The 24061-nt window shown below is 35.7% G+C and overlaps 3 protein-coding genes and 1 non-coding gene across 4 annotated transcripts; 2 read left to right on the top strand and 2 right to left on the bottom strand.

Moving 5' to 3' along the window:
• Positions 1 to 4895: 4895 nt before the first annotated feature.
• Positions 4896 to 4968, top strand: Trnar-acg. Its single transcript has one exon. It is a non-coding gene; the product is annotated as a tRNA-Arg (tRNA).
• Positions 4969 to 6944: 1976 nt separating this feature from the next.
• LOC119636431 (arylsulfatase B) lies at positions 6945 to 13900 on the top strand. The gene is made up of 9 exons (XM_038031762.1): positions 6945 to 7265; positions 9760 to 9919; positions 9989 to 10076; positions 10140 to 10306; positions 10368 to 10589; positions 10821 to 11133; positions 11194 to 11628; positions 11683 to 11879; positions 13837 to 13900. The coding sequence occupies exons 1-8, from the start codon at positions 7125 to 7127 to the stop codon at positions 11864 to 11866; spliced, it is 1710 nt and encodes a 569-aa protein (XP_037887690.1). The 5' UTR covers positions 6945 to 7124; the 3' UTR covers positions 11867 to 11879; positions 13837 to 13900.
• LOC119636432 (pro-resilin) lies at positions 12087 to 15051 on the bottom strand. The gene is made up of 2 exons (XM_038031763.1): positions 13847 to 15051; positions 12087 to 12899 (listed from the first exon to the last, which is right to left on the bottom strand). The coding sequence occupies exons 1-2, from the start codon at positions 14903 to 14905 to the stop codon at positions 12378 to 12380; spliced, it is 1581 nt and encodes a 526-aa protein (XP_037887691.1). The 5' UTR covers positions 14906 to 15051; the 3' UTR covers positions 12087 to 12377.
• A 4407-nt stretch (positions 15052 to 19458) lies between these two features.
• On the bottom strand, positions 19459 to 22159 carry LOC119636317 (vitamin K epoxide reductase complex subunit 1-like protein 1). The gene is made up of 3 exons (XM_038031619.1): positions 21739 to 22159; positions 19746 to 19858; positions 19459 to 19676 (listed from the first exon to the last, which is right to left on the bottom strand). Exons 1-3 carry the CDS (start codon positions 21903 to 21905, stop codon positions 19459 to 19461), a joined length of 498 nt encoding a protein of 165 aa, XP_037887547.1. The 5' UTR covers positions 21906 to 22159.
• Between the last annotated feature and the right edge of the window lie 1902 nt (positions 22160 to 24061).

Raw genomic sequence — 24061 nt, 5'->3', positions numbered from 1 at the left:
GGTCTACTTATATATTACATATACCTATTTGTATCAAAAGGGATCATTGTGTACTCCTATTTTTGTCCACTGGCCGCAGTCGTGAAAGTGAACATAGGAATCCCAAATTTGGCACAAGCATTCCTTGGTTCAAAACTGATTGTAAGAAAAATTGGAACAACCCCGCCCACATCTTTTTCATATTCTTTCCTATATTATTATTATTATTTGCGTGGGTAACCCGTATCGCGACTGTTGCCCATGACTCTAGCCACCCAGTTTTAGGACTTTTCTGGATCCCGCCACCTTCCTTGGGTTGGTGCATCATACCGTGTTCGCCTTTGTAAAATGCTCGCCAATTCTGATTCTAAATCGATCAAGAAATGTTTGTGCAACATTTCAGTTTCCTACCTTCATGTCGACAAAAATAGGGGATCAAAGTAATCCCTTTATGTTGAACTATGTGTATGCAAAACGGCGGCAGTTTTAGTGTTAAACCAAGCAAATATTGACGATAACTATTGGGACTATTCATTTTTCGTTAGAAAGAAGTCGTTTACAAATTGCTCCACATATTTATCAGTTTTCTTTTCCTTTCTTTGAGACCACTATTCTGCCCTAAACAAAACTGGGAACCTTTTCACATCTTGTACTTACTTCTCATTCGTATGGAAAAAAGTGACATTTTCCATCGAGTTTACAAATACTTCAATACTTCGAAACAGAGATTGAAAAACAAGGGCGTGGTCCACCTGCGGTCACTTTTGTGATGGCCAGAATAAATGTGCCTGTTTGTGACATTTTCATTCGCTTCTCATCAGATCAATTGGAAAGAATTGGAATTTTCTGATATGTGATTTCAAAAGGCTGACGTAATGCGTACCTGGGCCGCGAAACGACGCTTAGAAAACAATTGAGCAATTTCTATAAATTGGTTTTGATGAAGTACGCCAACGATTTCGTTAAATAGTAACGTCAGCTTAGTCATTGCCCTTAAATACTATGTTTGGCGAACTCTGCTCTTGGGAACGCATTATATAATAACCAAAAATTGATTCTTTGAGACTTTGAAACTTAGACAAAATTGTCGAAGTAAAGAAAATATTGCTGTCGCTCACGAGATTGTTGTTGAAATTGACCAATTCTAAGGCTTTCTTAGTTCGGCAGTAGATCGTTTATAGTGAACTTTTCCCTGGTCTGGATGGGAAAATATTTTTGTAGATAGAATCCGTTTCCCACACAACAGGACGGTATCCACGGTTGTCGCAAGGCAAATTTAGTGGACAAAGTTCTCAAAAAATGAGTTCATCGAGGTGGCCGTTTGAATCAGGTTTTATTCGGAACTTATTAGCACCGGAATAATTTTAATAATTTTAAACAAAACAAAAAAAATGTGTGGACTTATGCGAAAATATGACATGACAAAACGCAGAATGAAACGTGTCGGGTTATTCAGCGCCATAACTATTCTCGTATTGTCACCGTCGTATTATGTAATAGGTTTGTTTTTTGACTAAGTGTCTTGAAATCGATAATACAATAAGGCAATAGCGTTCATTAATCCTTCTAGATTTTTAAGATATAAAATTTGCGAGAGAAGGCACAGCTTGGGGAAGCACCCAAGTCGCTAGTTTATAGAGGTTTTGTTGCCGTAGTATAAAGGGGACCAAGTGAATGTTTACTGTAGACATTACACTTACGGAGAATCGGCCTTGCTCCAACGATCAAGAATATGTACACTTTGCAGGATCCCCTAAACTTTGTTTAGTTATAATGCGAATTTCTGAACACATCCACTTTCCGATCTGCGTTGGATTTCTTTGGCGTTGGGTAGTTTCTAAACTTTGAAAGAATCGTGCGCAGCGAGTATTCCTCATTAAGTGAATAGATCGTCAAAGTCAAGTTTGATTAATTTAAGGGACTTCCAGGAAATAGTTTCAGGGACTTGACTTGAATTGAGAAACGAATAGTTAAAAATAGTATCAATTTTTACTTTTCAAGTGGTGTGCTCTGCGAATTTTTCAATTACTTCATTACATTCCTGAGTAGAATGCGGCCCTATTAGTATTATGATTGCCAGAAAAAAAAAAAATTTTTCATTTAGTTTAATTGCAAAAATATCTAGCCTTGATAAAATATATTGATGAGTTAGATTTATTTAAAATGTGCATAAATACAATATGTCTGTCTTATGGAATCGTTACCCAAAGCATGGACAGATATTATTTCCTTTTGCTGCTGTGGATAAGAATTCATAAAAAAAAAAAAAAAAAAAATGGATCTCTGAAAGCTAATGTTATAAGTTTTTGCTTTATATTATTACATGTGCTACCATAGAGTGTATATTTTACGTTACTCCTTGGATACACGAGGGGTGTTCAAAAAAAGATGACTTTTCAAATTTCGTGAGCTACTTATGTTTGTACTGTATGTTGACATTATCAGCCCCTTCGCATTTTTAGTTTGTGTTTGATAGGTGTAAAGGTTAGACGCACTTTGTGTTGCTTGGTGACTCCAACTCACTTAAGATACTGGCTGTGGCAACTGGCGGATCCACTTTGAGCAAAAGAAAGTTGTTTTATAAGCTGTACAAGCTCTTCACAAAAGGCCGGGAAGACCACCACATCCTGTACGTGCGTCAATAACCGATGAAAATGTTGAAGCAGTGAAGAAGATTTTTATGGAAATTCGTCGGATCACTACTGGAGAACTTGCTAAGGATGTCCGCATGTCGGGTGGCTCATGCAATGCAATTTTTTGGGATATTTTGAGCATGAAACGTGTGGCAATGCAGTTTGTTCCGAAATTGCTAAATTATACCTAAAAGAACCGTTCCATAAGGGTCGATCAGGAGCTGTTGAACGACGTCAACGACGACGATTTAGATTTGTCGTTTTCCGTTTGCGATTTGTCCCTGTTCACAAAATCGAAAAGACGCACGAAAGGACGGAGTTTTCCCACGATTAGGAAGCTAAAGACCGCATCGCTCTAAGAGGTTAGGATCATAGCAAAAAGCGCATACTGGAAGTGTTTCGAGGATTGGAAAAAGCTCTGATGCAATGTATCTAAAGATCATTACATTGAAGAGCATAAAACGGATATTGATCAATAAATAAATATTTTTCGAAAAATATACAAAGTGAGCTTTTCCTTGAACACACCTCGTACTTGAAGACGTCGCCATCATTATACTGTTTTTCTATTTTAATTGTAATTTAAACGTGTAATGTCTGCAAGTCCGCAAGTAATGTTATTTTACGGCTATATGATAGGACACCTACAGTTACATAGATTGCTACATTTGCTGCATTATCATATGTTTTTAATAGGTTATTTAGTTTCAAAGCACGTCCACCTCTATTAGACAACTGCAATCGTTATAGTTAGGCAGAGATATATGAAGTACCGTACATCACTTTTTGTAATATTTTCAGTGATCTTTGTCATAAAATATCAAAAATTACACGGTGTGTCCCCACAAAGGCGTTTTTTTTAATGTAAATCCCTATGTGGGAAGAGGTATGAAAAATAATTTGAAACTGACGCAATCCAAATTTAGTAATTTTTTTAGTAGCAGTAGTTAAGTTTGTGCGGACGTATGTAACATCCAGAAGAGCTCAGGTTATATGCATCTTATATTATACCCGTCAGTTCAGAACCATTTTTTGAATTGATCCAAGCCTCTCTGTCCGTTGATGTCTGTCCCCATAAATTTGTACTCAATCTTAAGGCCGCCATTTTCAATGATGAAATTTGGTACATTGAGGTGTTTTAGATCAAGGAGCCCTATCGGAAGTTGATGGGATCAGACCATACCCGAGCAGACAGGCTGATGATGAAATGATTGATGATGATTTTTGAATCTATTACCCTTGAGATTATCTCCAGGTCTTCATGCAGTTGCGTAAAAAAAGATTAAACATACCGTTACCATACGCGGCGTGCCGTATCTCAGCAAGGGGAGCAAAATTTAGACCACAGCGATTAAAATTCTTGTTATAGTCTACGCCACATGTGGTACAGCTTATATTAAATTTGGGCAGACATATGCAATGCCCAGTAAGACTCAATGGAGACCCAACTTGCATTAAGCAGTTGGATTTAAAATCATTTTAATTTCAATTTTTTTCTCGGTCCGTCTATCTGTTTGATTTTTATCAAGTTATTTTTGTGTTCAGGCTATCGCTCTGCACTGACGTGTATCGGGCTAAGGAGGAACGGTATTGAAAATGGATTGGATCCAATCTTTTTTGAGAACACTCTTCGTCTAGCGTCTTACTTTCAAATAGTCGTTATAAAAAATAAATTTTCCAATTTTCAAATGTCTTGACGAAAAATGTCTCTTCTACGAGAAGCAAAAATTAGGCCAAAACTTCTAATTGTTAATCTTTTATAATTAAAACTAGTGGATGACATAAAAGTTAACGGCAAAAAATTTGGGACACGTGTGCTCTATTTTTCGAATCATATCACATATAAGAGCTCTCGCGAAGTGTATTTATACGACAACAAAGTCTTACTTTTAGTATTTATGGTTACAGAATAATAAACCTTTGGACAAGAAGACTACATTTTCTAAATTTAGACGATTTTAAATCACGTTAACTAGGATCCCATACGCGATCCCATCCATTAGAAGAATAACTTTACATGGAAACAAGGAAAATTAGTGAAGAGCTTCTTTAAGCGAAACGGTCTTTTATCTGTTTAGTTCATAAAAGTTGTACGTTTTCTAAACAAATATTCCCACAAATAGCAATTAACTTTGAGTTCATATGGCAGCTTTTTACAGAAAAGCTGTTTTTTGTGCATGAGTTAGAGCTTTTGCAATCAAGTGTATGAGTAATAAAAATAGAATTTTAAGTTTGCATATTTTTATATAATATGTACGAGCAAACTTCATAAGTTAGGCATATGGTCCTGTGGCGCAATGGATAACGCGTCTGACTACGGATCAGAAGATTCCAGGTTCGACTCCTGGCAGGATCGAAAAATTTTTTTTTTATATTCAAATCGCAAAAATTTGCAATAATGTAAGAGTGTAAAGTAATTATCTCAGTGTAAAGTAATTATTACCCTAAGTAATTCGTATGATTATCTGTTACCTTATGATTTAATATTTGTACATTTTACAAACGGTATTGACTTAATTGAATCAATGTAAATGAAAGCTGACGGTCAAGTACTTCGTACGCATCTCCCATATTATTATGTGTAAAGATATTTTGGTATTCAACAGCGACAATCGTCGATATATTAACATTATCTTTACGTTTGTAGCCAACAGACACAAAACGATTGATATAAATATTGATGGCAGATCTATCCCGCTTATCAGCTGTTGAAGCAATTAATGTAAATTAATTGGCTTTTCTGCAATAAGCATAAAATCGAGTGAGACAATTTTCGAATTTGGAAAATTCCTTTTAAACATATTCGCCGCTTTGTTCGTTTTCTAACTTATAGTCTAAAGCGCATAAAAACTTGGTTGAAAGCTTCAAATCTTTCGTTCTTTATTTCATCATCAAATTTGAAGAGAGGAACAATGGGCTACGTACAAGCTAAAAAGCTGGAAAGATTGAAAAGAAATTCTTACTACCTTATAATCTGGAGCATGTTATTGGCCAGGCTTGTTCGGTATGATGAGTAGTTGCTATAGATCAATTAATTTATCATACTTAACATAGCTGCTCTTCTGAACATAGATCATATTCAAGATTCGTTCCATAGCGTTTGCTGTTTTCTTTTTTATTTTCATTACTTGCGGCGATCGTATCTCAATTGTGTAAATTATTCAATAAGTTCTTGTGCCGATGTGAACTCTATGAGGTTTTCACATACACACAGTTACACCAATTTTAATAACTAGAAACATATGTGTTGAAAATTTACATATTATCAGCTGCTCTGTTAAAGTTCTATTGACGCGAACGTGAATACATTATAAACAAAGGCGGAATAAACGCAATTCGAAAGAAACATAAAATAAGCGAGGAAATTATGTCCGGCTGTGGCCGAATCTTTTCTACCTTCAGCTTAAAAGAAAAAAAAAAGTTAAATTTCAACACTCTATGCCGTTGAGTGTAAGAAATCCAATTTCTTTGCTTTTGAAAGCCGGGCTGCTATCCCTTTATGTTGTAACATGGACCATCCACGTCCATTGCTCAGGAAACCTGCTGGCAATAATTTTCAAAGCTATGTTATTTTAACCAGCAGATGGACAGACAGACGGAAAATTAAGTCGATTCGTTACGAGTGCGTACACTTTTTGGGTTCTCTGAAGCCACCTTTTGGGCGTTGCAAACGTTTCGACAAATTAGACAGACGTCCATTTCACGGTGTTGTATATAACAACTAAGAAAGTTGTATTCGCTTGAAGGCGAATATTATGTGTACTTTCTATTTACACGTAAGTACCTTGAGTTCAATTACTCAGGCTATTAAAAGGCAGTTAAACTTCAATAATTCAACGCGTCGTACGGAGGGAGAGAGAGAGATGCGTCTCATAGTTAAGTTTAAAATATTTTTAAAAGAAGTTGTTTGGTTGCTACCAAATTTACTCTAAAAATAGATGATAAGTTATGTGTACGAAGTCTAATGTCTGTCAATTCATAAAATGCTTTACCTTTGATGAGCATAAGATTGGGATAAGATAAGATAAGCCGAGATCACGTGTCGTAATTTCTAAAACAATCCTTTATATTTATGTGTAGCACATACCGCTATATTAAATCGAGAATTACAACAACACTACTAATTACACACTTTAAAATGCAAGCAATGCTTGGCAATTTAGTTACATTTTAGAGGTCTTCGTCAACGGCAGCTCGTAGAAATTTTCTATTGCGATATTTTGAAAAGAACATCAAACGAGTGGAAAGAATTTAAATTAAACAAATCATTTTCTTTTATTTTATAAGTGCCGAAAAAATTGAAAAAACAAAAATAATGAATGAATTAAGAAAATAAAAACAGAATTATAATTAAAATTAGATGAACTGATGGTGACATTAAAAATTATTCGATCAAAGTCATGCTCATAACGCTGAACGTAAAGTTTATTAACATTAACTCATACACATCTTGAATGCAAATGATTGACTCGTGAAATTCCCGTAAAACAAATTGTCTCGCGTTTTGTCATTATGTCGCGATTGTTTATATATATATTATTTCTGTTAAAAAGCATTTGTTTAATCAATTCAAATGATCTTCATGATAAAGATATATTTCAATCCTTAACGAAAAAGAAGCCGCACATTATCTTTATATTGGCTGATGATTTGGTAAGTAATGACGTCTCAAGAATAAGGTTTTTTCATTGCATATCTAAACAGGTTTCCCTTTCGTCTTTCGAAATTTGAAAGAATATCTTTGTCCTCTCCTTTCTCAATGAGCACTTTGTCTGCTATATTTAAGCTCAGGTCATGCAAGTGAACATGAAAAGCTGCAGGTTAGGCTAACTTAATCTCTCTCCCCCGACCTCTTCCGTAAACAGACATTTGTGATAAAGATGCAAAAATTTTAATAGTAAACCAACAAATATACCAGGAATAAGAAACAAATTCGTACTTAGCAGGAATCGGTCGCAAAGGCTATCTACAAAGTGACCGTAAAACCGACTTAGATCCTATCAATAGACAAAATGCACTAGAGTGGAACACATTAAATGGAAAAACAATTTGACATTTATATAATGGTATGTTAATTCTGACTCTCTAACATAACTCTGGCTTAACTGTGTCTTAAATCTGACTTAACTAAAAAGTGGACAGTGTCTTGTATATTAAGTAATTTTGCCAGCTTAAGCAAACTAAGTCATTACTTAAATTACATTGTGTCAAAATATGTGAAAATGTATACTTAACATGATCGATGTGTGGGAATATGTGAAAGTGTGTACATAGTATAAAATTGATAAGCGGGTAGAATGCGATGAGTCGATATGTGAGAATATATAAAAGTGTATACTTAGCATGAAATTGATTAACAGGTAAAATGCGATTGAGTTGATAATGCTGCAGCATAAAATTCCTTGCATTTCTTAGGCATAAGTGTCAAATTTTGATATACATAAACGATTCCGTCAACCGCGAATACCAATTTCTTTTCTCCACGTCATGTTGTACACCGTATCATTTAGATTTGAAAAACGCATTATGTACGTACCGATCTTTGTTGAGACAGCAGTTAAGCAATATATATGCACCATAGTCACTGGCTTTCTTTATATCTCTTACTCCTGCTTATAATATTTCCGTGTTAATAACCGTTTGTGCTAATAAGCTAACAAGTATAGAATAAACGTTTGAGTTTGTTTCTCTATCTCGTAGAACTACGTAGGATTTTCTTTAGCTTATTTAATATGCTGCAGACAGCAGTTCGTTGAGAAGAATTTATGAGACTAAAAAAAGGCGTCTAGTACATAATTTTCTTTTCAATAATTCATTTCATTTCTTCACTGTGAATGAGTTGCGTGCTATACGGTCTTCGTAGTTAGTTCCACTTTTATAATTTCATAGCGAGTTCAACCTGCACTCCGTTCATTAAAGAGGAAAGTAGAATCCAAATATGTCATAAGTAAATTGTATCTTATGTAAAATTTACAATGTGGTGGCCTTCCCAATTAACGAAACACTCAAATGGAATCTGCGATAGCACTTGCTGTATCACGAGGTGAACTTATTTGGATAAGACGTTTGCGAGATATGGACTTGATTGCTTATTGGTTTTTCGAAAAGACGCTCGTTACTTGCCTGATGTTATTCGTCAACAATGATTTTTGTGTCACATAATTGCACTCTTATGAAATTATAAAACTGCTTACAAGAAAAAATTTGAAAAATGATAGCGTCATAAATATATTTGCTAGAAAAATTGAATAGGCTTCGTGCCTAATAATGAACGCTTATAAGAAGCGGAACTCTTTCTGCTTAATTTAAGGATTAGCGTGATTGAATTGTCATGGATGAATACATTACGACGACCCAAGCCGAAGTAAGCCGAACAATTAACATTGACGGTAAAGTCAGATATTCTTGGCATGTCTATGAGAAATAGTTCGTACTTTAATCCAATAAAAGGACAGCTTAGAAACGCGGCCAGCGTCAGCTGATGTAAATGCGGCGCTTGTTACACGGGAAAAAGCTGTAGTATGTAAAAAGACGTTATAGGTTGATTTATCAGCAAAAACGAGATTCGGTTCAATAATACAAAACCAATTTAGGGAAAGTTAATAAAGAACAGCTCTTATCGCCAATGTAATGATCGTAAGCTGCTCGTTCTCATTAACGTGTACTTCCGCCCTGGTGTTCTTGTGTGCCCAAAGAGTGTTTCCATTCTTTCATACGAATATCCCAAAAATGGAATCTTTAATCGATAGTCTCAGAAAACGATTTGAAAAGGAAGGGCTTTTCAAGTTTCTGGATGCAAGTTTCTTTTTCCGTAAAAAAAACTATTAAGCCTTCACTTGCAATACTCTTTCACTTGATTTTAATGTTTTCTAAATACAGGAACACTAATCTGTTTCAACCTTTCTTTCACAACGCAATTATTAGTTAGTACAATTATTCGAATCGATTTCAAACTTGATGAAGCTTATCATAAAGCTTGAATTTCCACAAAAATTTCGAGTATTTCGTTTTAAAATCTGTAGTCCGCTATAGTAAGCCAGTAGGGGTTGCCGAACTTAAATGGTAAAAGAGGACTGGAGCAAACCTCAGGATATGATGTCGAAAAGTCTAAATGGCAATGAAACGCTTCAACGCGTCTCTTTTTTAGGGTTTTAATGATGTGAGTTTTCGTGGATCTGCTCAAATTCCTACACCGAATATTGATGCCTTGGCATTCTCGGGAATCATATTAAATCGATATTACGTTAATCCAATTTGTACACCTTCAAGATCAGCCTTAATGACGGGCAAACATCCCATACATACGGGTAAGTCTATCATTAGCAACTTTCCCATTTCCTCCCTCCTAACTAAAGTATGATTTCTTTAACTACCAGGTATGCAGCATACTGTTTTATATGGCGCTGAACCGCGAGGTTTACCTTTAACAGAGAAACTTATGCCACAATACTTCAATGATTTTGGGTAAGATAGTTTCTCCAAAACTTTCATCTAACTTGAATTTTATATAAACGTCCCTTGATCTAGATATTCTTCACACATTGCTGGGAAATGGCATTTGGGTCATTATAAACATATTTATTCACCTCTCTATCGGGGCTTTCGATCCCACGTTGGCTATTGGACGGGACATCATGATTATTTCGATCATACCGCAGTGGAAAGCCAACAATGGGGTTTGGATATAAGAAATGGTTTCTATATAATTTCTTTTCTTCTTTAGTGCATACTAATAATAGTAAGTTTGATAATTAGGTTTAAATGTTGGTTATGAGTTCCACGGAAAATATACAACGGATCTGGTAACAGAAGAATCTATTAGAGTAATAACAAATCACAATGTGTCCGAGCCTCTTTTTCTTTATGTAGCGCACGCAGCGGTGCATTCAGGAAATCCATATGATCCATTATCGGCGCCTGACGAAACCGTAGCAAAAATGCAACACATTTCGAATTACAATAGAAGAAAATATGCTGGTAAACAAAGATAAGATTATTTTTGCGTATAATAAGAAACCTTCCCACAATAGACCATTTCTTCACGTTGACATCATATTGTGACAAAACAATAAAATCATAAAACATAAACACCATTAGCTAACATTATTATTATGTCGCATATATGTGAACGTTCGCTCATTAACCGATTCATTTATTTAACAACTACAACAATAACAATAACAATAAGTAAAATCTTTTCTGTTACAGCTATGGTTACAAAAGTAGATGAATCTGTAGGGCGTATAGTGCAACAATTGCAGAAGCAACAAATGCTTAATGATTCAATTATCATTTTTAGTACAGATAATGGGGGACCAGCAGAGGGTTTTAATTTAAATCATGCATCTAATTGGCCTTTACGGGGTGTAAAAAATACCCTTTGGGAGGGCGGTGTAAGAGGAGCCGGTATATTGTGGTCACCTCGTTTAAAGAAACCACGTCGCGTAGCTGATCAAGTTATGCACATAACAGATTGGTTGCCAACGCTTTTAACAGCCATTACTGATAATCCAGTTTCGCCGTAAGATCGAAAATAAGTAATAATTAATCTATTTGGGGAAAAAAAGAGAATCTTTTTTAGTCTTACTCACTCTGAAATAGATGGTATCAGTATATGGCGTGCCTTATCTGAAGATGAGCCCTCACCTCGCAAGATTATACTTCATAATATTGACGATATTTGGGGAAGTTCGGCTTTAACTGTCGGTGATTGGAAGCTTCTAAAGGGTACCAATTATCAGGGAGCTTGGGATGGTTGGTATGGTCCAGCCGGCGATCGTGATCCAAGACTTTATGATTACAAAGCTATACGCTTATGTTTGACGGGTCGAGCTTTAGAGGCTTTGAATATGCTCCCCACAACGGCTGACATTATACGCTTACGGTCACAATCGAATATTAACTGTAACGTGAGAGTGCCCTATTTAAAACAGGGCAGTAAATGTAACCCCTTACAAGAACCTTGTCTATATAATATTAAGGACGATCCATGCGAGCACTATAGCTTAGCTCACAAGTAAGTGCGTGTTCTACCAAAGCATAACATACCGTAATTTTATTTTCGATTTAGATATCCAAACATATTGGATTCAGTATTATTCGAACTTGATTACTACAATAGTACGGCAGTGCCGCCTTCAAATAAACCATTAGATCCTCGTGCTGCACCTAGTAGATGGAATTACACATGGACCAATTTCGGAGATTATGATGATGAATTTGAGCAAACTCAAGTTTACATTGGGAAAATTTAATTATACAATAAATGTAAATTTTTTTATAAAACATTTTTATTTGTCATTTCCTTTTTAAATATATATACATACACATGCCAGGGTCATTTACTTAAATTTATTATTTCCTTTAGGTTTTTTCTTTTTTTGCGCGTCACTCATTTTAAAGGACACTTTTGTCTTTAATTTATATAAAAAAAAAAAAATTCATTTAAATAATCTTAAAAAATAGAAATTAAAAGAAAACTCGCTAAAAAGACTATTTTTAAAAAAAATATGCCACGCATTTTCATAAAGTGCTAAGAATTTAAATTAATAAGAACGAGAAGAAAAGAAAGTCTTCAATTTTTTTATACAGTTACGAGAAATAAACTAGATTAACTAAAAAAAAAAAAAAAGAAAAAAGAAGAGTCTAGAGAATGGTTGATTAAACTGATGTCACTTTAAATTCACAGTTTTTTAACTGCACCAGAAAATCAACGAACACTAACTAGAAAGTCATTTCCGATTTTCTTTGCCTTCATTTCAACACTTAATAGTGATAGCCGCTGCCGTCATTTTCACCGTTTCCTCCGCCGCGTCCGAATCCATTGCTTCCGGGCTGATCGTAATTGTAACCATTAGAGCCGCCTCCGTTACGACCTCCACCTCCGCCACCTCCATTACGATATCCACCTCCATTACGTCCTCCACCTCCACCTCCATTACGACCGCCTGAGTAGCCTTGGCCATTACCACCGCCGAAACCGTTTGGCGCACCGCTTGAATAACCGTTGGAACCTAAATTTTGTCCACCGCCACTACCACCGCCACCGCCACCGCGACGACCACCGCCATTTCCACCATTAGGACGTCCACTTGAATAGCCGTTAGGGCCTAAGTTTTGACCATTCGAATAACCCCCAGAACCCCCGGCACCGCCACCGTCTCCGCCGACACCATTTTGCTCATAGGAATAACCATCGCCATCACCACCGAAACCTCCTTGGCTGCCATCTCCTTCATAGCGAATCTGGGGACGATAGCCTTCTTGATCAGCTTCGTATTCCACAACCTAAAAGCAAAATTATCATAAAACAAAACAATTTCAAAAGCGAATGCATTTCCGACTTTAATTATGAAATGTCCTTTCTTCTTATTTTCTTTTCTTAAGCTAATGGCGAGAATTTCTTTGCGGGCTGACTTGTCGAAGTTCATAACTTAACTGTCGACATACATTGTTTGAAACCGACAGATGCACTCTATAAGTTGGTCATTCTATCAAAAGTTTAGAATGAGTAGAGAAAAAAATATCGCTCAAACTGCTGAGGGGTATTGTTTGGAAGAGCTATAAAAATCCAATGCTTAAAGCGTATGATTTCCAAAAGAGATCAAAATGTAACGCATGGCCAATTTAACGGAAATCCCGTTAGTTTCGTCAAGATTCTTATTCCAAAAACTTGACAATACAAAGTTTAATTTACGATCAATGTATGCGTTAATTTTTTTAAAATGCTTACTTGCTTTCTGCCGTCGGGTAATAAAACATTATATTGACCAGTTGTATAATCACCATCACGCATTTCAGAATGACCGAACGAAAGGCTATTGGGAGCATCCTCAACTTGATAGTTAAATTCATATTTAGCTGGTTCCTAGAAATTACGGAATGAATACACGTAAAGAGAAACTTTGGTTTTTTTTTTTTGTTTTTAGTTAATTTTAGCATAACCAAAGACCAATTAGAAAAAGCATCCTGAAAGCGTGAATGATGGTGTTACGAAAAAAAGTTATTGTATGCTTGTTGTTTTTCTTTCTTATTGGGTGTTGTAAGGTCAACTGCCAACGTGTAAAGGTTGTTTGTAATTCTTTTCTATTTAATGTTTTGGTTTTCTTTTTTCTGGGTTATTTTGAGTTGGTTGATCTTTGAAGTTTTTGTGTTGCGCTGTATAAATTTTAGTTGAGTCTATTGAAGCGTTAGTTTGTTTCTATATGGTATGGTTATCTTATAGTTGAACTTACATTGTTGTCTTGGTCACCACCATAACCACCGCCACCGCCATTGCCACCGCTACCGCCACCGCCAGAGCCGCCGCTGTAGCCGCCTCCTCCACTACCGCCAGATTGACCTGGAGGCAAATATTCCTGACTCTGACCGTGACCGTTTCCATTCCGACCATCAGTACCAGACGCTGGCGGACCGTAACTATCCGAAGGGCGACCGCCACCCCCACCTAATCCCGGTGCCCCGTAAGTAGAAGAAGGTTTGCCATTGCCATTTGAACCACCTGAACCTGGCGCTCCGTAAGTGGAAGACGGTCTTCCAAAGCCATTACCACCGTTCCCATTTCCAGGAGCACCGTAAGTAGAAGAGGGTCTGCCAGAACCACCATTTCCGCCGCCTGATCCGGGTGCGCCATAGGTAGATGAAGGTCTTCCAGAACCACCGTTTCCACCTCCTGAACCCGGAGCACCGTAGGTAGACGAAGGCCTGCCGGAACCACCATTACCACCTCCTAAACCAGGAGCACCGTACATAGATGAAGGTCTGCCAGAACCGCCGTTACCGCCCCCTGAACCGGGAGCACCATACGTAGATGAAGGTCTGCCAGCACCACCATTGCCACCCCCTGAACCGGGCGCACCGTAAGTAGATGAAGGTCTTCCAGGACCACCATTACCGCCTCCTCCATTGGGTGCACCATAAGTTGAAGAGGGCTTTCCAAATCCATTTCCTCCACCACCGGAAGGTGCACCATAACTTTCTGAGGGTCTGCCACCTCCATTTCCACCACCGCCTAAGCCAGGAGCACCATAAGTACTAGATGGCTTACCAAATCCACCACCCCCATTCCCGTTACTTCCGCCTGAACCCGGAGCTCCATAGGTGCTGGACGGGCCGCTACCACCGCCACCACCACCACCATTTACTCCAGGAGCACCATAGGTATCCGACGGTGCCAATGGAGAACCACCCCCACTTCCTCCGCCAGCAGAAGGCGGTAAATATGTATTCACTGGTGGTTCTGGACGGGCTAAAACTGTAACCACCAATAATGTCACACAAATAAATTTTAACATTTTTTTGCACTTTTTTTCTATAGTTCTCTGCAACAACTAATGAAAAATCACTCTTCAGCAATCAACAACTTTGTAAGTAAAAATGGTAATAACAGGAACTTGTGGCAAAGGTCCTGTTAAACACAAGCTAACGCTTTACCTCGATACCGTACTGGAGCTTGACTTTTTTTTGGAGATGATAAGATGAAAACGAAAATTCTGACTGACGTTTTAATACAAACCGCGCAAATATTTATATGAACGCTAGAGCAGAATCCACGCCGCATTCGACGCTGAGCCAAGTTTAGAGAGGATCTGTCGATTGTAAATGATGGTATGATTTTGTTTTAACGTTTTGTACGTATGTTACTTATTAGGAAGCCTTATACTACATATATATAAACCAACATACTCACATGCACAATTGACATGAAAACAATCACTCGTGCCACATGTTGATGCCACTCTAAAGTCAGCCAGTCAACCAGAGTTTGGCAGTGCAGTTCAGTACAGTTCATCTTTATTTAATCTAAAGTCATTCATGTGCAATCTTCAGAACATATGTGTGAATGAATATATGTATAGATAGATGTATGCTTATAAGTATGATGTATACACACAGATCAGTACAAAGCGCACAGCATAGCTTAGCTGACATATTGTTATCAAAGAAGTTGTGTGTGCTCTTGTTCCACGTGTTAACGAAAAATAAATAAAAAAATATAAAATAAAAAAAAAATTAACAAAAAAAAAAAAAAAAAAAAAAAAACCGAAAACTGCATATACTCTACATAGATTGCAGTATTCAACACACTTATAAGCTATGATCGGCTCAAATAGAAGAAGCATCTTTGTTCGTTATTACAAACAGTGATTGTATTATTGTCTAGTTTTGTTTTTAATTTTTATAACGATCTCCTTGATGATTTTCATTGAAAATATTCGTTGTTGCTGTCGTTGTTGTTATTCTTGTTGTTATTGTTGAAGATTTTGTTGTCATATTTTCAAGAGCCATAAGTTTTATTTTGCCAAAGTAGGAGCTATTGACAAATCTGGGAGATTGTTTTGCAAAAAAAAAAAAAAAAAAAAAATAATCTTTAAAAATAATTTATATATATACATACATATATATTTTTACACATACTTATGTACATATGTATTTATGCAGACATACCGTCACATTCGCACGTAGGTCTCTTTTTTTCTAATATTAATTAATGCAACGGTTAAAATTATTTTTAGATTTCCATCTCATTAGGCAACCGTCAACATTGCGGCTCATTAGATACACACACGTACCGTTATTATAATAAGGAGTCATAAGACTTTTACGAGCTTAACTATTTACGTAAATGGAGGGAGGGGAACCCATACTTTGAAACAATAAAATTAAACCTACGTACGCGAATGGATGCAATTCACGCTAGATTTTAAGTTTAGTTAAATTTGCTGCTAAAAATTACACTTCAAGAGAAAATGTGTAAAGTTTGCCTCATATAGCAACAGACGTCCTTGAGCCATTCATTGTCTTGAAAATTATTTAACAGAAAATTGATACCTTAGAAATCAATAAGCATCACTGACTGCAAACAAATTCTCAATATTAGTCACTTTTATGTTAGCTTTTAATGTTTAAAGTAAGAGGCGTCCAAGACATACACATTTGTGGATAAATGGCAAGGACGTTAGGATAAGCTCACGAAGAAAGAAATTGAACAGAATAAGACAGAACATAGGGCAACATCCCTCCGAAGTCCAAATTGTATTATAAACGGAGTGAATATCTTCTATCCGATCATTAAATACTCTACATCGCCTCATCTAATACATACACCTATAATACCAGAGGAAGCCTTCAAAAGTCAAAAAGCTCAAAATGCAAATATTCGACAAATTTCATAGTTTTTTTGACAGAGCTTTTCCTTTACCTGTTTTCGTCATAGAAAAAAAATATTAAAAATTGTACCTACCTAGGTAAGGAAATAAGACAGATACGTACGTGGTCCGGACTGCAGCAAATTTACATGGCAACTCAAAACTTTGCTGCCAATATTTATCATAAAAGACTGAAAGTCAGATATTGTCGCCACATAAAGGCTTACTTTTCGTGATTACTTTGTGAATGAACATTCATACGAAAGGCCGTTCAAAAAAGGGCCCCATTCCATCCAAATATTGCGTATTGGTTTATTGTGTTGTTCACCAATTTTAATCGAAAAATATGAAGAAATAAAAATATATGTCGTGCGACGCTTCATAGGGTTTCAAGATAAGACCTTTTATGAGTAGGAGTCGTACAAATGGTCCAGCAGACATTTGTCGCATAGACTCTTACAAACTTTATATATCCTACTCACAAGTGGGAATGCGAATTAGAATTATAAATATCGTCACGTTCGCTGATTCAATTATTTCCGCTATTATACTTACCACCAAAAGACAGGGGTCTATTCACATTGTCAAAAGATTTAGAAAGCCTGCAAGAAGGGGAAGTCGGGAAGTCGGGAAGTTATAAACTATACAGGTGTTTGCCGCTTAACACGGTTAAGTTGTACCGCGTTATATCGGAACCATGACAAGTATCACATCGAATAATCTAATTAAAGCTTAGGTAAAACATAAACCAAAAAAGTGTGTACCACACTGTACCGACATCTTATTCGTGTTGCGTCAAAACCGTCTTATAAGATATCTTGGAATAAATTAATACAATGTGTGTTGTGTTATATTGAAACGAAATCGTAAATTGTAAAATATTTTCATTTTTTTTCGACTTCGTTTCGTAAGTTACCTTCAAGTTTCTATAAAAAAATAATTAAGAACATTATATTCGGGTAAGATCGAGTATTCGATCCCCTACATCACTTCGCGTGATATAGTTATTCAGTTATTTCGTTAATAATACACCAAAAGTTACTTAATAATTTTCAAGCAAAGGTATACTTTTCACGAAAGACCGGATATTTCTCGAATCCTTATATGCAATGGTATCCAAAAAATAGGCCTACCTAGTCCAAATTCGGCGCGATTGATTTCTATGTCGAATTGCCATTATGCACTAATTTTCACCAAAAAATATACGCAATTGTAGTTTTTTACTGTATAAAGACACAGTTTTAGTAGGAACGTTCATATGAGAGAGGGTTCAAAAATTTTGCTCCAGTCGAACGAAATTTTTCAAACCAATTTACAATGTCCAAATACTATGACAGATGGAGGAATTTTTAGCCATATTACGATTTTGCAAAATAGGGCGTTACATGGAGAGTGGTCGAGAAAGTGAGCCAATTCTAACCATTTTCAATAGCGTTAGTCCTTGGGTCGCCCTGTAGATCGATTCGAAAAATTAATTGAAAAACAAAAATATTCGATATTTTGAAATGGCATTGCATTGAAACCGTGCTTTACAAGTATCATGTTAAGCGAGGAAAGCCTACATGTATATGCTTGATCAGAAGAAATTTGCGAATTATAGAATATCCGTCTGTCTATCTGGAATGTCAGGGGTAAGCATTCTCCTGGCTGCAGAAATTAAGATGTCAATTTCGAGTTTGACAAAAATATTGGAAATCTTTGCACGCTGGTTGATACTGTAAATGAGTCAAATCGATTAAGGGACACGCCCAGAATGCAACACAAACGGATAACATCTCTGCTTTTTTTAATTGTTCATAGACTACCACAGTCAGCTGACCACACAGTACCTGTACAAAAATCGGACAACGCCACTCAGTAATATTGAACATTGAAATTTTCACTTGTTTCGCCGATTTGCTGTTAAGACAAAGGTGGTGCATATGGCAAATTCGGGCACAGGCGACCACAGTTTTCTTACCTGTTGGCCTTGCATTTATCATTGCTGAAAGTTTTTTTAATTTTATTTATTTATTTTTTTTTTTTCTCTCATTTCTTGTGAAGTTTATTAAAAGAATGACTACTTTACTGGCAACTCTTTTATTGGGCGAGAAGAGCGAGAGCTACACTATTAGGCAAGGAATCTAATAACGGAGCGTCCGACCGCGTTCGACACCAAGATTATTTGTGACCGTTCCCAACTGTAAACAATAGTAACGAAATAGTTTTCCAAAAATTCAGTCTTCTTATCGCCCTTAAGCGTAAAATTGAAGAATAAAAAGCAAGAAAATTATATTCGGTCGTGACCGGGTCCTTAAAATCCATCATCGTTATTCCAAAAGAGTAAAAGAAAAAAAAAGAACTAAGTTTTCATGCTCTCTAATATGGAGAGGGTGCGCCTGATCTTTTCTATTTACAAAACAATATTATAGACATGTCCTTGGAAAAATTTACGTCACTTCCAAGTTCTTCGGGAAAGCTGTGGGTAATACCTTCATTTTTGCGAACGGGGAATGTTTACCGCAGAAACATAGTAATTGTCAAAAAACACGTTTAATACGCCCAAGAATGTACAATGAATGACCAAGCCTGTGCAGCCCAATAGTGTTGAACTTATACGTAAGGAAAAAATGCGAAGCTTACAAAAGTTTTGCAGTAATGCTAGGACCTTACTTCCACCTTCTAAATACTTGATTACAATTGATAAATTGATAAAATATTTATTTGATTTTTTTATTTTGTTTAACTAACCACACTTTCTTATAAATTTTAAACATTTCGCATAAACAAAGAAAATTTATCACATAAATCGATACACAAATCACACAAAAATTCTGTAAAATATAATACAATAAATATGCCAAATATATGGTCAACAGATTTGAACAAATACATAGCGTCATTTGCAATTTGAAGAGAGACTTATGTTCGAAGAAAGCTGCAAAGTTAAAAAAAGAATTTTTTTTTATAATAATAAAATGTTCTTTACAAGTTCGCATGTACTCACTTGAAAAAATGAAGCTCACGTAGTACACGGTGCCTAAAAGACCATTTGGAGGATTCCAGCGATTTGGAATATCATTAAAGAGATAAGAGAGCAAACCAAAGCTTTTTCCATAACTGCAAACAAAAAAAAGAGAGATTCGACTTTGCAAAATTTTCTCTCCTCCCGTTCAGAAATAAAGTTACATATCATTATTGCCATTGACATTAGCTACAACTTTATTAAGGACCAATTTCGATCTTTTTTTATGAAAGTATTTATACACCTAGGTTTTTACGATATGGCGCAATATGTTAGGTTATCGAAATCGAAATGCATTTTAAGGTTACCTTAAGAAAAAGATCTGTAGTTTAAAAACCAAGTTAATTTGCGAGAAAGCATTCAGGACCCGAAGCAGTTAACCTGCCTCGGAAATAATATGATTGATCGAGGAAGAAGCCCGCGACATTTTTCCTAATGCATTGCCTAGGTAAAGTTAATCTTGTTAAGCAGTCTCACAACACGTGTGAAAATCCGTAGTTAATGACAATAAGAAACGTTACGGTTTGCTGGTTAATTCCATAGAAAGTAGCAGCGTTTTGAAAATTAACGCAAATGCTTCGGATTTTATAAAATTACTTTAATTAAGGCGATAAAGCTTCTCAAGCTTCTCATGTAAAAAAACTTTGTGATCTATATGATGGGGATATTTTATCAGAATCAACAATATGCAAATGCTTGCTTCCGATTTCGAAGTGTCGAGAAAAATGTGATGCTCTGGTCGCTAATTCGTTGATAAGTTTCTTCGTTCTTCAAGAAATTGATAAGGATCGATAAGTGCCATCTAATGAAATCGCTAAGGAAATAAATATTGAGTGAAAAACAGTTTTGAAGCGTTCGCCCTAGACTACAAAAAGAAGCTCGATTTGGGCATCGTATATATAAACAGTGAAAACTTTAATGCATTGAGTTTTTATCTGCGAATTCCTGCTAAAACGAAACCGAACGTTCGAACCATCAAAATGGCTCTACCTACGATAATAATATACGAAAAAGATTTTGGTTCAAGACGAATGAAGTTGCCCAACTGGTGGCAAAGACCAAATTCGCGCGTTGTGTTTAGTGGGTTGCAACCTTGCCGGAGAATCGATTTCTACATGTTCCTGAGGACAATGATTCACCACACATATCCTTAATAGGCAAAATTTGAAATAACTTGACGGAGAAAGCTTGATGTACCCACGGTATGATTCGGGTCTCTGACGTCCAACTATCATTTGTTTTGCTCTCTAAAAAAATCACTTCAAATATATATATATAATCACTTCAAGATATATATATATATATAATCACTTTAGGTTTTCGCCCAGGAATCCTACAAGTTCTATAGACATGATGTAAATGTTTTTACTCATGAAAATGAAGAAAGTTTCCCAGTTGAAACAGTGAAAAGACGAATTGATAAAATTCATTGAATATTATAGCTGTCAACGACACGAATACTCAACCTCTTCGCGCCTAACGCAGTTATTCTTACAACGGCTTTTTAAAATGAAGTCTTATATGGGAAGTGGGCGAAAAAATTGACTGCTTTAGCCAAACAGCGTTCCTTCTTTGACCGAAACATTGTATTTTAGTGAAATTTCTCAAAAATGACGATCTGTACTTGTGCATAAACATAGAAGGACGGACAGACATCCAATAAAAATCATTTTCAATAGCGTTCGTCTTTAAGAAAAAAACGGTTTTACCAAATTTCATCGAAATATCTCAAAAATTGGTGGGCGGGGGGTGTGTCACTATAGGGTTTTTGCTTGTTTTTTTTTTTTTTAAATATGTATAAATAAATAAATTATTCTCATTGCAGTTTCTAATTTCACTTATTCGACGGCTTGTTACCATTTTAGAGGGCTAGCGTAAACGTAATGTATACCATAAACACGGACAAGGAATAAATTCAAAATGTCATATCATCATTTACTAAAGCGGATGCTTTATAAAAATTTGTTTAACTTACGGTGTGTTGAATACCGCTGTACAGCTAACTTTTTGACTTAAATCGCACAAGGCCTTATAGTTTTTAATATTTTCTGCTTTCACTTCCACATAAGTCGCATAGATCGATAGACATAGGCCAATGAAGCAGCATATCCTTAATTTTAAATAAATCATTGACGAAACCATATCCGCAAATTTATAAAAGAAACTTTTAATCCGTAAAAGGAGTGAGAAGCAACTAATTGTGGTTGAAAAGATTCCTTAGGCATTGCCAAGAGTAGATTTTTGTTGTAGATATTGTTGCTCTTTTAAAAGCTTTCTCCTCCTTTTTGATGATGATTTCATCGGAATTGCATGAGAGTTATCATGATTAAGATCATGCGCAGTAATTTATCTATCAAACTTCTTTCGTTCGTATAATTCTATTGACACCTGCAGTCAGTCGGAAAAAAGGAAATTCCCACATAAAATTTTGAATTTATTAATATTAAACTTTTCTTGTTTGTTTTTTTTTTTTTTTCTTCTCTGTGTTCGATTATTATCTTCTTATTTGTAGGCAATAAAAGTTAACAAGTGTTGAAATTTTATTTTATGCTTGAATTCTTAAACAAAGGCAAAGCAAAGCAAAGCGTTTGCAAGATGTATGCGTATGTGTGTGTTTTGTGTCTTTTCGGTTTTTATTTCCACTTCTTTTCATGCACATACTCAATATAACATAACGGCATGTGTGACACTAATTTTAACACGACACCACCATTACACGATTAGATTATATTTTTGCTTTTGTTTTCTAGATGAACTGTAATAAAAAATAAAACAACAACAACAACAATATATATAACCGTGTTAGATGTTAACTTCTGCGGAACAAAAAGGTTATGTCAAAAGCTTACGAGAGAAGCTTAGAAGCTAACTAATCTAATCTAATCGTGTGGCAATAAGTTTACTTAGTTATCTTTCTCTTTTACCTGATTTATGAGATCACGAACTCAAGTGACAATTTACATAAAGCAAACACAAAGGGAATCAAATCATATTTTTTCTTCAAAATACGTATTTCACTCATTTTTTTCTTTATTTTTTTTTTTTAATTTTCTTAACAAAAGGCTTCTCAATCGCAATAGTTTAGCAATACAAAGCCACAAGACTGCAATGAATCAATGGTCTGATTATCCCTACAGAGTGTCTTACGTACATATTGTTACCTTAAAAAAAAAAGAGAAAACAAAAAAAAAAGATAAACGGCGCCTATTTTTTAAATAGCAACACGTCACAAATGTTTTTTTTTTTTTGCTTATAAAAAACTAAGATATCAAAACCTAATAAACTGAAAATTGTGAACCAAAAAAAACAAGAAACGAGCAACGGCTGACAATTATCTTTCAATGATGATGATACATCACAGACATGTAATTGAATGATAAGATAGTTTTGCTCGTCCTAAGATGTGACATGGATACTCCTCCAAGCCTGACTTATGTTCGAAGTACACTAGCAATTGGGGACAACTGCACGTTTGCTGTTCCCGAGAAAGTATTTTATCTAAAACGACTTAATCTTGTCATGCACTTACTAGACTTACAAATGCATTCCAAATAGCTTCATGAAGCTAAGGCTACTCTAGATCTCTCCCAACTGTACGGTCCTGCCGATGAAGAACAAAAGCTTATGCATTCTCTTACAAGGATGGTTTGTTGAAGCCAGCAAGTTCTCTTAAGCATGGAGATGAACTATTAGCTCTAGTGCCTGAATGAAGGCATACATAAATTTTGCTCTATAAAGGAAGCAGATACGGATAAACAGTTATTCGCGTGTCATCAACAATCCCTACACCGTTGTCATCTATGCAATTTTCTTGCCGAATCATAATCACATACAGCTCGAAAATTAAAACTAAAATATCCTCAATGGAATGATGAAATGCTGTTAGACAAAGCGAAAACTATTAACATTCTAATGTATCGGCAAATTGTATTCGAACAATGGCTACCCGAGATTATAGGGAATTCCTTGGCTTCGAATATCAATAAGTATCTGTAAAAATAATCTTATCCTAAGCCTTTTTCAAAAAAATACTGCAAGGAGGCAAGGCTTGGCGTATACGTTGTGGCATAAGAAAGAAGTTTTACTTGAATTTGAAAAGAATTCTTTAATAGCCACCATGGTCCACATTTCATTACCCTAGATCAGGTTATAAGGCATTCATATAAGACCTTCTCAAATTTAAGCTTTTTTACGGGAACTGGTCCAAAATGTGGTCCAGTCCTAATCGTGTCTTTGCGTAAAATTTCATAATAATATCGGAAAAATTGTGGTCTGTAGATGAAACACAAAAATAAAAG

The sequence above is a fragment of the Glossina fuscipes genome, unplaced genomic scaffold (assembly GCF_014805625.2).
Source record: "Glossina fuscipes isolate IAEA_lab_2018 unplaced genomic scaffold, Yale_Gfus_2 28, whole genome shotgun sequence".
Taxonomy (NCBI): Eukaryota; Metazoa; Arthropoda; class Insecta; order Diptera; family Glossinidae; genus Glossina; species Glossina fuscipes.
Note: the sequence above shows the minus strand (reverse complement) of the source record. Positions and strands in the feature narration are given on the sequence as shown.